Raw genomic sequence first — 14,122 nt, forward strand, 5'->3', positions numbered from 1 at the left:
AGGGAAGATCTAGATGATCTTAGATATGGGGATGACTTTTAGATAGAACATCAAAGCCATGATCCACAAAAGAAAGAACCGATAAGGTAAACTACTTTAAAATTAAAAACTTCTGCTCTGCAACAGACACTGTCAAGAGAATGAAAAGACAAGTCACAGACTGAGAGAAAATATCTGCAAAGACATCTGACGAAGGACAGTGATCCACAGTATACAAAGAATTCTTAAAACTCAAAAACAAGAAAATGAATAATCTGATTAAAAAATGGGCAAAAGACCTGAAAAGATATCTCACCAAAGAAGATACATGGATGGAAGACAAGCATATGAAAAGATGCTCCACATCACATGTCTTTAAGAAATTACAAATTAAAACAACAATGATACACTGCTACGCATCGATTAGGGTGGCCAAAGTCCAAAACACTGACAAACGCTAAATGCTGACAGGATTTGAAGCAACAGGAACTCTCATTCATTGCTGGTGGGATAGTCACTTTGGAAGACAGCTTGGCAGTTTCTTACAAAGCTATACATACTCTTAAGATATAATCCAGCAACTGTGCTTCTTGATATTACCCAAAGGAGTTGAAAACTTACGTCCACATAAAAACCTGCACCTGAATGTTTATAGCAGCTTTATTGGAGTTGCCAAAACTTGGAAGCAACCAAGATGTCCTTCAGTAGATGAGTAAATAAATAAACTGTGGTTCATTTAGAGAATGGGATATTATTCAGTGCAAAAAAGAGATGAACCATCAGTCCATTTAAAGACGTGAAGGAAACTTAAATGCATATTGCTAAGTGAAAGAAGCTAATCTGAAAAAGTCTATATTCTGTCTGTTCTAACTGTATGACATTCTGGAAAAGGCAAAACTATGGAGACAGTAAAAAGATTAGTGGTTTCCATGGTTTAAGGAGGAGGATGAGGGGATAGTTGGAATACAGAGGATTTTTACGGGAGTAAACTATTGTGTATAGTACTTCAATGCTGGATACATGACATTACATTTGTCAAAACCCATTCAAAGTCCAATACTAAGAGTAAACCCTAATGTGAACTATGGATTATGGGTAACAATGATGTGTCAATGTAGATTCACCAACTGTAACAAATAAACTGTGGTGCAGAAAGGCTATAGTGATGAAGTTGTGCATGATTAGGAATGGGCATATATAGGATTTCTCTGTACTTAATACTCATTTTGCTTTGAAACTATAACTGCTCTAAAAAATAAACTTTATTAAAAGTAGAAAAAATTTTTATAAATAAAGTTTTGAAAATCCTAAATTCCTAATTTCTCCAACTTCATAAACATAAATATGGGAGCTGGTATGATATCAAGAAATTCAGATTTGTATTAAAGAATAAGAACTACAAAATGAACAAATGAGAAAGAAACTGGCCTTCTGGAATTTAAGACAATTATTCCTGAGAAAAATTCTAAAAAGGCCATCAGATAGTATTCATCATGAAGAGCATCCTTCCTCCTTGAGGTTATTAACTAATGAGTACTCATGAGACAAGGTTATATCTTATTCCATACAAACTGAAAGTGTCCATGAACATTAAAGAACCATGATGTGTGGGTGGAAGAGTTGAGTTTGCCACCTTGTAGCAGGACCATAATACATGAGAAAAATTGAGTATTTTGCTTTCTATTCAGAAAGAAATCAAAAGAATATTGAGTATCTCTACACCTTTCTATTAAAAGTATAGTATGTCATGGTTATTTAAAATGTTTTTCTGGGGACGCCTGGGTGGCTCAGTATGTTAAGCGTCTGCCTTTGGTTTAGGTCATGATCTCAGGGTCCTGGGGTGGAGCCTCATGTCCCTCTCCCTCCCCCTCTGCTTCTCCCCCCTCCCTGGCTCGTGCTTGCTCACTCTCTCTCAAATAAATAAATAAAATCTTAAAAAAATAAAAAACAAATAAATGTTTTTCTGTAAAAACATATAACAGATTCTTTACCATTTTATTAATTTTCCAACTAATAGCACACTGAAATTATTTAGTATAACTTTGTAAAAGCTGTATTTTCCCATCAGTGACCCTCTATAATTCTAGAATTATAGAGTTCCACTATAGTGGACATTAAATTTATTTTAAAAATAGCCAAAATATTTTCATTCCAACACTTTTCTAAAAACAAATGAGAAATGCAATGCAATATCTTTACAGCATTAGGGTTTCTTTGTTATTTAAAATATTCTCCACTTTATGTAGATTGTTTCTTGCATATAAAGTGCCAACTAAAAACAAAATTCAGAGACTCAACTTTGTTCTAAAAAGTATATTCAGAGGGTTTATACCTTATAACTTCTTTTTTTTTGTTCCTACCAACATCTTACTTCAGGTACTTACTACGTTCTTCCTGGATGTTAGTGTAGTCAACTTCTAACTGGGTTCACACCTCTAATCTGATCTCTTTTTGTTTCAATCATCCGTGCTCACAGCAAAATATACTGTGCTACACTATAATTACTGATTTAGTTTTCTGTCTTTTTTTTTTTTAAAGATTTTATTTATTTATTTGAGAGAGAGAATGAGACAGAGAGAGAGAGCGCGAGATGGGGGAGGGTCAGAGGGAGAAGCAGGTTCCCCGCCGAGCAGGGAGCCCGATGCGGGACTCGATGCGGGACTCGATGCGGGACTCGATGCGGGACTCGATGCGGGACTCGATGCGGGACTCGATGTGGGACTCGATCCCGGGACTCCAGGATCATGACCTGAGCCGAAGGCAGTCGCTTAACCAACTGAGCCACCCAGGCGCTCCTAGTTTTCTGTCTTTTAACAAGAGTTTTAACCTAGAGGCCTATTTTCAAGTGCTGTTTACAGTGTACTGATAGATCAAGTAATCTTCAATCTGTGCATTCCACATTTTGATCTGAGAGTGGAAATTATTTTTGCCACTACTTCCTATATGCACTGTAATAAATCAAATATGACCAAATAATACTAAAATCAAATATAAGACAAATGAAATATACTAGGTGGGTTTTAAGAAGGATAAAATTTGCTATGAATAATAGGCCAAAGATGTCCAGAAAAATCAGACTAGCCCTCTACCTCTAAAAAGATTTAATAATCATTAGAATATATATGGCATACATATGCCTTGTGAGATACAGGAGAATATTATCAGCATAATGGAAGAATTTTCCTAAATAACCATAAAGATGACCGAGTGACTAGGGCACAAACAGATGTGTTCAAAGACACTGTGAAACTTATTACACTATATCTGTGTGTTTTGTGGATTATGCAACCAAATATTCTAGTAGATCAAAGAATGCTATAACAGAACAAGTATGAGATTGCTTTTAGCTCTTTCGAAGGCAAAAATTGTCGTTCACCTTCCCTTCAATCAGTTTATCCACAATGCCTGGTAGAGAGTTAAGTGCAGATTAAGGGTACATTTGTTGAATGAAGACACAGAGAAATGCACTGAGAAAAACATCAACTTCAGGGCTTTGCATTGTGTTTCCTGGCATTCCTGACTAAGTGAATGTTGGCTCTTTCTCCCAAACCTCTTGTAACTCTTAACAGCTCCTACCACATTAGGTCTACACTACAGATTTTTTGAAGCTGTCCAATCCCCTTTCTGAACTATAAAATCTTCAAAAAAATGGACGGTGTCTTACTTAGCTTTTAGTCTTTTAGTCTTGATATTGCCAATATAACAATCAGCTCAAGGGGTGTAGTTTCCGAAACATACTTTTTTAATACTGATAGAACTTCAAATTTGTAAAAATGAAAAATACACATGTCTTCCTAGTAATAACTACAAAGCATGCAAATTGACCAAGCTTTCTGGATGGTATGAAAATGATAAAATGGGGCACAGGGAGGGAGCACATCAGATTCTCTGAGTATTCAATTTTGAAATTATCAAAATGGGATATTTATTTTAAAATGTTCAGAAACACTACCTTTTTTCCTAAAGCATTAGGCATAGTGTCTTGCATTTAGTAGGTACCCATTACTTATTTGATGAACAGAATTTCTTATATGGGGACAAAAACAAAAACACTTTAAAACAGAAAAAAAAGAAGTATTTCATGTACCAAGATGTGTTTTTGCTAGGGGGAAAAAAAAAGTTCTTTTTAAAGATGTATTAATAGAATTTTTCTCTAATAGCTTAAAATCATAATAAGTTTTCTAATATTTAAAAACGACACCAGGAGTCCTTACCAATTCTACCAGAAGTCTCAAATTAATGAGAACAGCATCCTGGCCTCACAGAACAGGAAAGGACTTGAGAGATGTCTGACAAATTTTTCATCTGGTCCCACGGCCCCATTCCGTACAAGAAAAATGAGGATTAGAGAAAATATAATGTTAAGTGGTTAGCCTTGGGTAGCTCTGAGACTGAAACTTAAGTCTTTTCATCCTGGATCAGCACTTTTGCCAATAAACCTTAATCTAATCTATTTATTTTAGTTCCCTACTGAGATTACAAAATTTAACCCAAGTGTTATTCTCTTATACATTTACTTAGAAAGGGCTGTGATATTTCTATACCCCATTATACATTCACCCAACATGCACATAATACAAATCTTCGCTGACATTCAGTTCCTGAAATATATATGTCACATTCAGATGAGTGCCCTTTGTCAAGGCCTTCTGTCTCAAAGAAATGGACTGAGTCTGCCTTATCTGCCTAAGGCCAATGGCCCTGACTGTAGGCCTCTCCCTTAGGGACTACAATTCTAGCTCCATTATTTCCCTGCCTGGCTTTCCCTTAGATTTCAGATAAATCCACACCTTTTATCTCCCAGAACTGCTGAGGTGTGCCTGAAAACCCTGCTAGGCACAAACCCGGAAGAAGGATGATTCATTATTTGCTGTGAAGAGGTCTTTGCTTTCGTGCAGGTCTTTCCCACTGATTCCTGAGTCTATTTGCAAAAGCGATTACTAATGCTGTATAGTTGGAAATGGTGGATAGATACCTGAATGAAAAATGTAAATTTAAAATAGCAAGAAGAAACTTTTTTTTTTAATGAACTCATTGCCTCTTCTGTTTTGCTTTTTAGAAAGGGAAAAGTATTCCATTAGAAGAAAACTCAGTGCACCTATAAAAATAGAACTTCCCATTAGATTGTGAATAGCTGACATTCCACAGGAAGTATGCACAAGTACCACACTGCCAAAACCATCATCAAAAGGACAAACACAGGAACATTCCTTCTTTAGGAATTCAAGCAGTTATTTTATCTTGGAACTGATTGGCTAAGTGACTTCCAATTTTCCCATATGAGTATTTCATTGTATAAAATGTTCATTTTTTTAAAGCTACTTACTTTTCCTCCTCATAGAGTAACCACCACAATTAGATAATTTAGAGGAATTATATCTGTTATAATCTCTTTTTAATCATTGAAAATCTATCTATCTATCTATATATATATTTTTGAAAATCTATATTTTAACCACTGTTTTCCAACTATCTCAAAGCTGGGTGCTTTATTGGATTATATTTAACCTAATTTATTAGTCTCGTTTCCTGGCAAAGAATTTTGATGAAAACTGCTCCTAACTTCTCTCTTAAACTTTAAATATTAAAGAACAATTGCAAAGAGTCTGAGCTTTTCAGTCTAGCAAAAGAGGTTCAACTGTCTGATGCAGTGTATTTAATGTTACTATGGTTCAAATGTAAACTTACACTTTGGTTTCAGAGACATTAATAACACAAATATCATTGTGACAGATATGATCCACTATAACTGAAAATCTTATTTTGTATTCACATGAACTGCTTTTTTATATGTTCTGTACCAATTATTTAAAATATGATGTATAAAAAAATAAACTTTATTCTAAACTCTGTGATTCTTATCATTCCCTCCATTTAATAATATAGAAAACTATAAAATTTTAAATGTGAATGTAAATTGGTAACTATGGAAAAGTGGTATGGCATGGCATGAGAAGAAGGGTATTGCCCTTTTACATCTGACCTAACATTGATATGCTTCTTGGAGCTGAAGTAGATCAGAATACACCACCCTGCAATATACCACTTTGGCAAAAAGACTATTTTGAGCTAAAGGCAGTTGAGAATGAACAAATACAGGAAGAGTTCTCTACCCTCCCCTTATCTGCCCAAAAGCAGGGCATAAATTTCCCTTTGAGGAAGGTATCTGTTCCATGTACCAGGGAGAGAAGAGCAATTTTTATCATCTAAGACAAGAATTTGACACCTTCACTGCTTCTTTTAGTTTCACTTCTTTTCTACAAACTCCCATGCACATAAATATTAATAAAAATTGTGTGCCTTTTATTCTGTTAATCCGCCTTTAGTCTAATTCACATGCCTTCATGCACTGAACATAAGAGGGTATAGGAAAAGTATATCCTCTCTGATAGAGCTATGATCAAATCCAATTCTGAATAATGGTACTCAGGTAAATGAGCATTAGCAAAAGTGTTTTTCTTTCCAGCATTCATCATAGCATGAAGGACATATCCCAGTTTATAATACCATACCCTTGATTTATATAGCAAAGGATATCTAACAAATTAAATCTATTAAGAAATAACAACAGTCTGAAAAAATAGGGTAGATACATTTCTCTCATTAAATGCATTAAAAAAAAAATCCCTGTTCTCCCAAGCCCTGCCCAGCAGTGAGGAGGAACACCCCTGGGGTGCCATAGGAGGCTAAATAGGAAACCTAGACTTCCACTCCCACCTGAAAGTAGTAAGATGGCACCTAATAACCCCTGCCAAAGTGGTATCAGAGGAGGCCTGCTACAAAGATTTAAATTAAATCTGCAGTCTCGTAAAATAATACCCAAAATGTCTAGGATATAATACAAAATCACTCATTATATCAAGAACTAAGAACATTTCAATATGAATGAGAAAAAACAATGAACAGATGCCAACACCAACACCACCAAGATGACAATGCAGTTGGAATTATCCGACAAGGATTTTTGATCAGCCTAATAAAATGCTTCAGTGAGCAATTAAAACCACACAAACAGAAAAAATAGGAACTCTCAGCAAGACAGAGAATTTATAGAAAAACCAACAGTCTATAGTAGAACTGAAAAAATACAATAACTGAAATGGATGCATTCAACAGCAGAATAAAAAAAAAAGGATCAGTCAACTTGAAGAAAACAGTATAAATTTCCTAATCTGAACAAGAGGAAAAAAAAAAAAGATAAAAATGAACAGAGCCCCAGGAATTTATGCGGCTATAACAAAGGATCTAGCATTCATGTTATCAAGTTCAGAAGGAGAAGAGAAAGAAGGCAAGGCTAATAAAGTATTCAAAGAAACAATGTCTAAAAATTTCCCAAGTTTGGGAGAAGACATAAACCTGTATATTCAAGAAGTTAAATGAACACAAAATAAGATAAATTCTAAGAAAGCCAAGCCAAGATACATCATGATCAAACTTCTAAAAACTACAAAGAAAAAATCTTTAAAGCACCTGGAGAGAAAGAACACGTTATTTTTAGGGGCAAAACAGAATGACAAAAGATTTTTCATCAGAAATCAGAGAATCCAGAAGGAATTGATGTAACATTAAAAGAATATAACTGTTTACCTAGAATTCTTTATCTAGCAAAAAGGAGTGAAGGGGAAATCAAGACATTCTCAGAAAAAGTAAGAATTTGTTGTTAGCATATCTACTCTGAAAGAATGGCTAAGGAAGTTATTAAATAAGAAAGGAAATCATAAAAAAAGGGGATCTTAGAACATGAGAAAGGAAGAAAGAACAATGGAGAAAGTAAAAATATGAGCTCTGAGAAAGGACTGAAGAGAAAGGACTAGTGCACTATGGAGTGGTGCCAAACTACAGCCACGTGAACAAGCCATGGATGGGACTGTGACTGTGGAGAGGAGCCTATACGGTGGGGCTGTGCATAATCAGAGCTTCAGGCTCTATTCTCCAACACACATCAATCACCAATATGACAGACACACTTGGCTGCCTACCTAATAGGCAAAACTCCCCCACTTTCTTGTTAACAAAGCCATGATTTAGATCTTACCTGACCATGCAGTTGGTGATTCAAGGGAGGCCAGTTACCTCCCAAGACCTACATATTAAATTTATAATTGGTCAATGCCAATTGTAATTCCATTCCCTTCATCAATACTTGATTCAGGCAGGGGTATGAGAAGCAATTCTAAACAGCAATTCATTAAAAAATAAATAAATAAAAAATAAAAATAAACAGGGATTCATTAACAGATTATCTTCTGAGGGACTGCTGAGAAAGGATAAAAACATTGCAACGGCATTAATACTGTCCCTTTTTCTGACTGTGAAAGTCACTGATATCTGAAAATGAGGCACCAACCTGAGAACAAACTTACATACTACAGAGAACAACCAAAAAGATAGAAAAAAACTTGATTTCTTAATTACAAAACTGAAGGGCTGAATTAACCAAGTCTAACACTAACCTATCTTTAGAGTCATATTACAAAAAATATCTTTTTTATTTCCAAGCATTACATGAAAATGCTGGACAGTAGTCCATTATATGAATTTACCATAATTATGCAACTACTTCTCTATTATTGGATCCTTAAGTTGCCTTTCTTTTTTTTCTTTTTTTTCCATTATAAAAGCTGATGCAATGAACATTGTTTGGCATAAAGTTTTATCTAAATTTAGGGTATGCTTTCCATGGACTTCATTTTTAGAAGTGAAATTACTATGTCAAATGGTATATGACCTAATCCTGGCCAGTGAGAGGAAATGAGATGTTTACTGGGTAAATTTTTCCTTCTTATAAAGAACAAGAGACAATGTCTTTCACTGGACATTAGCATGTCTGTTTATAATACCTTGAACGATACCAATCTGAGAACAAAGCCAATGAAGTAAAATATGGGAGTCTGATACTGTTATTGAACCACTGAGTTAAACAACTTCAAGGACCCTTCTTTTAGTCTTTTTCCATTATTTGAATTATAGTTTATTTTTAATTTTTTTATTTGAATATAATTGACATACAATGTTGCATTAGTTTCAGGTACACAACATAGCGATTCAACATCTTCATACATTATGCTATGCTCACAAGTGTACCTACCATCTGTCACCATACAATGTTATTATAATATCACTGAAAATATTCCCCTATGTCTTTTATTCCTGTGATTTATTCATTCCATAACTGGAAGCCTGTGTTTCCCACTCTCCTTCATCCAGTTTGCCCATCCTTTCCACCCCCCTGCCCTCTGGCAATCATCAATTTGTTCCCTGATTCTGCTTTTTTGTTGTTGTTGTTTTTGTTTATTCACTATTGTTTTTTACATTCCACATATGAGTAAAATCACATGGTATTTGTCTTTCTTAAGACCTCATCTTTTCTTTGTGGCTGTGTAATATTCCATTGTATATATTTGTGTGTGTGTGTGTGTGTGTATACACACCACATCTTCTTTATCCATTCATCTACTGATGGACACTTAAATTGCTTCTATATCTTGGCTACTGTAAATAATGCTGCAATAAACAGGGGTGCTTATTTCTTTTCAAATTAGGGTTGTCACATTCTTTGGGTAAATACCCAGAGTGGAATTATTAGACCATATGGTATTTTTAATTTTTGGAGGAACCTCCATACTGGTTTCCACAGTGGCTGCACCAATTTACATTCCCACAAACAGTAAGTACACAGGGTTCCTTTTTCTTCACATCCTCATCAACATTTAAATTTCTTGTGTATTTGGTTTTAGCCATTCTGACAGGTGAGGTGATATCTCATAGTAGTTTTGATTTGCATTTCCCTGAGGACGAATGATATTGAGCATCTTTACATGTGACTCTTGACTATCTGTATGTCTTCTTTGGAAAAATGTCTATTCAGGTCCTCTACTCATTTTTTAATTGGATTGGTTTTTTTGGTGTTGAGTTGTAGAAGTTCTTTATATATTTTGGACATTAACCCATTATCGGATATACCGTTTGCAAATATCTTCTCCCATTCATTAAGCATCCTTTTTACTTTTGTTAATGGTTTCCTTTGCTGTGCAAAAGCTTTTTATTTTGATGTAGTCTAATAGCTTATTTTTGCCTTTGTTTCCCTTGCCTGAGGAGACATAAATGTTGCTATGACTGTTATCAAAATTATTGAGCTTTAATCCATTTTGAGTTTATTTTTATGTCTGTGTTAGAAAGTGGTTCAGTTTCATTCTTTTGCATGTAGCTGTCCAATTTTCCCAGCACCACTTATTGAAGAGACCAGCTTTTTTTCCATTGTATATTCTTGCCTCTTTTGTCATAGATTAATTGACTACATAAATATGGGTTTATTTCTGGGCTCTCTACTCTGTTTCATTGATATATGTGACTGTTTGTGCCAGTACCATACTGTTTCGATTACTACAGCTTTGTAGTAGATCTTAGAATTTGGGATTGTGATACCTCCACCTTTGTTCTTCCTTCTCAAGACTCTTTCGGCTGTTTGGTTTTTTTGTGATTCCATACAAATTTTAGTATTATTTGTTCTAGTTCTGTGAAAAATGCTGCTGGTATTTTGACAGGGATTGCACTGAATGTATAGATAGCTTTGTGTAGTGGTGACATTTAATAAACAATATTAATTCTTCCAATCCATGAGCATGGAATATCTTTCTATTTGTTTGTGTTGTTTTCAATTTCTTTCATCAATATTTTACAGTTTTCAGAGTACAGGTCTTTCCCCTTCCTGATTAAGTTTATTCCTAGGCATTTTATTCTTTTTGGTGCATTTGTAAATGGAACTGTTAATTTCTCTTTTCTGCTGCTTTGTTTTTAGTGTATAGAAATGCTACCATTTTTTGCATATTAATTTTGTATTCTGCAACTTGACTATTTATTACTTCTAATAGTTTTTTGGTGGAGTCTTTAGGGTTTTCTATGTATGTTATCACGTCATCTGCAAATAGTGTTAAGTTTTACTTCTTCCTTACCAATATGGATGCCTCTTATTTCTTTTTCTTGTTTGATTACTGTGGCTAGGACTTCCAGACTGTGTTGAATAAAACTGGTGAGGTGAACATCCTTATCTTGTTTCTGACCTTAGAGAAAAATTCCCTCATTTTTTCACTGAGTATGATGTTAGCTATGGTTCTTTTTATATAAGACAAAAAATTCAATGGAAAATTAGCTCACATCAGCCATTTGTATGCCCAAAGATAAAACTGAGAACTGCTTATGATATCACAGTGAACAATCCAAACAGACTCCTGTTTCAGTTATGAAGATTAATGTAAGTTTTAAATAAACACTCCTGAACAGTCACATTTTTTTCAAAAGAATTAGAGTTGAATGTTATTTGAAAACATATAAAAAAATTATAGGATCATTAATTTAGACTGCAAATTAGAAAAAATCATGTTTAATTCAAAATGGTCTTCAAATAGCAAAAATAAATGAACACAAAGCATGTTGTACTTACAAATCAAACACCAAATAATGGAAGCCCTCTTCTGATATGCTGTCATGAAGTCGCACTAAAAAAAAGTAGTGGGAGAAAAGTTTATGTTATATATATGCCAATGATGAACATTAAACCAGACTTCTAATGGGCATCTGTCTCCTAACTAAAAGTGTTGGCAACATTCTTTGTTCTAGGCTCTGATAAGCAGTATCCTTTACAACAAGGCTTGGGTTCAGACAAACGCAAGGTTTAGATTTTGGTTCTGATAATTATTAACTGTGTAGGCTTAATCATTTCTTTTTTTTTTTAAAGAGAGCGAGAGAGGAAAGAGGGCAAGCAGGGAAGGGAGAGGGGGAGAGAGAGAATCTTTACTAAGCAGGCTCCACACAGCCCAATGTGGGGTTCAATCCCACAACCCTGAGATCATGACCTGAAGTGAACTCAAGAGCCAGATGTCCAACTGACTGAGCCACCCAGGTGCCCCTGTGTGAGCTTAATCAAATTAATCAATTTATTATGATAATAGTACCTATACTTTACAAAATGGTTGAGAAGGTTAAATGAGACAACAGAAGTAAAATAATACACATGTTGCTGGGATAAATAAATATTAATGACTGTTATATGTACATCTATTCAAAGTTAGCAGGTTCTAGGAATTCTCCCACTTAGAGTCTCTTCCTTGCCATTCTCTTTGCTATCTCCCTAGTCCAGTTCTTCACCAACTCATGCCTTGATCAATACAATAAGGAGCAAGAAGGATCATTTGAAGAGTCCAGCAAATGGTCTTGCTTCTGCTCTCCCTGCCCCCCCCCCTTTTTTTTGGTGGGGATGGAGAGAGTTTCTACATAGCACTTCCCGGCCAACCTGTCAACAGAGTTTTTATTATGCTACTTCTAAACTCAAGTCACCAAAATCCATTTACCAAGTCAGCCAAAATTATACAGGTAGAACTTCTAATAAAATAATATACTAGTTCCTCAAATTAATACTACTTTAATTTTTCCAATGAGCTAGACTTTCACTGATAGGTAGCCAAAACAAATATTTTGCTCTTCCGAATGGACAACATTCATTATCTACTATAATTCGAGAGTAAACTGCACATGTATAACTTACATACTGCTTTTTCTGTGATTTATTTTTGCATAAGTTCCCTGCCTTCCCCAATGCATCCCCACAGATGGTAAACTCTTCCTATTTATCCAAATCACTTGGGGTGGCTTGGCCTTCACTGGGAGCAACAGAGGGCAGAAAAAGCAACAAACATGTAGGACACAACTGCTTTTGAAAAGTTACCACAAAAGGATAATGATTTCTACTACCACCGGTCCTTAGTATGTTCCCCATGCAATGATGACCACCACATAGAAAATGTGAATTCCAAAGAACATTTAGATTGTCACACAAACTACAATGATCTACAGAGGGAGTCTGCAGTATCCATGAAATTCTCAAGGTCATAGACTTAATATAATGTCCATTCTTTACAATCTAGTTCCATCCTCTTCAGACACCATTCTTGGGCCACTATTAAAATCTTTTCTAAATCTCTCTTTAGACCTTTCCAAGGTAGAGAACTAAAGACTTTTGTTCCATTATATGGAATTTCTTTCTCGTCATTACTATCATCCAGTTATCGTATTTCACAGGTTTTTGAATCTTCGCAGAGACTTGACAAATGATAGATGGCCTTTCATAAAATTGCTTTGAGCACTTACTATACTATGTGCTAAGCGTTCTCCCAAGTTTTTTCCACCAAAGCTCAGTATACCTATATATGTCTAAAATAAAACTACTAATATCAAACAATTCTTGCATAACTTTAATTGTGTGAAGGGTATTCTTCAGTTTACCAATATCAAAGATGCCCACTACCTTTGTCTAAACTTATGCTGCCGAAGAAAATCAAAAGTTAGACTCAATGATGTATTCTGTTCATAGTCATTCAGCATAGTAAGGAAAGTCAGGTCATGACAGATAATTCAGTGGCTTTCTTGAATGACACAGTCTCAAAGATACCTACCTCACTGAGCAGCTGTAATACAACCTATGTTTAAATAAGCTCAATGAATGGTAGGTCTACTTAAGTCAGACAGTTATTTGATGAAAATAAGATGGATTTGCATCCCATCAAAGTTAAAATGAGAAGTAAAATCACAATGTGAGCAGGAGGAAATGATTCTTTCTTCCACTGTCTCAAAATAAAAACTTCAAGTGGAGATGCAGATCTTAGGTTTTCAGATAAAAGGGTTGTGGAGCTAAACAAAAGTGGAAATTTCAGTTACAAGTGGAGAAATATTACTTTCTGGTTCTACTTGGAATAAAATCTTCTTAGTATGAATATATATATATATTTCTTATTAATACTTGCACATCATTATCATTTGGAAGTAAATTATTTTTTGAAAAAGTTAAGTGTTGCTCAGATCAAGCCAAATATATATTGTTTTGGGTGAAAACTAGTTTCACAAAAGTATTTAGCCAGCAAGCACATAATAATTGCTTAAGGACAAACCATTTGGCCCAAGGTCATTACTTTTGCATCACACAATTCCAAAAACCTCCACAATTTTTTTTTAAAGATTTTATTTATTTATTTGACAGAGAGAGAGACACAGCGAGAGAAGGAACACAAGCAGCGGGAAGTGGGAGAGGGAGAAGCAGGCTTCCTGCTGAGCAGGGAGCTCGATGTGGGGCTCGATGCATGGCTTGATCCCA

General features: G+C 35.0%; 1 protein-coding gene across 14 annotated transcripts in view; it reads right to left on the minus strand.

The window, feature by feature from the left end:
- The window catches only part of CAMK2D (calcium/calmodulin dependent protein kinase II delta), a 326,351-nt gene that overhangs the window by 154,499 nt on the left and 157,730 nt on the right, over positions 1 to 14,122 (minus strand). For all 14 annotated transcript variants that reach the window (XM_035030322.1, XM_035030317.1, XM_035030320.1 and 11 more), the window contains exon 4: positions 11,420 to 11,474. In XM_035030322.1, coding sequence (XP_034886213.1) covers positions 11,420 to 11,474 — 55 coding nt within the window. The remainder of the gene's footprint in view (positions 1 to 11,419; positions 11,475 to 14,122) is intronic.

The sequence above is a fragment of the Mirounga leonina genome, unplaced genomic scaffold (assembly GCF_011800145.1).
Source record: "Mirounga leonina isolate KUSES-001 unplaced genomic scaffold, KU_Mleo_1.0 Mir_357, whole genome shotgun sequence".
Taxonomy (NCBI): Eukaryota; Metazoa; Chordata; class Mammalia; order Carnivora; family Phocidae; genus Mirounga; species Mirounga leonina.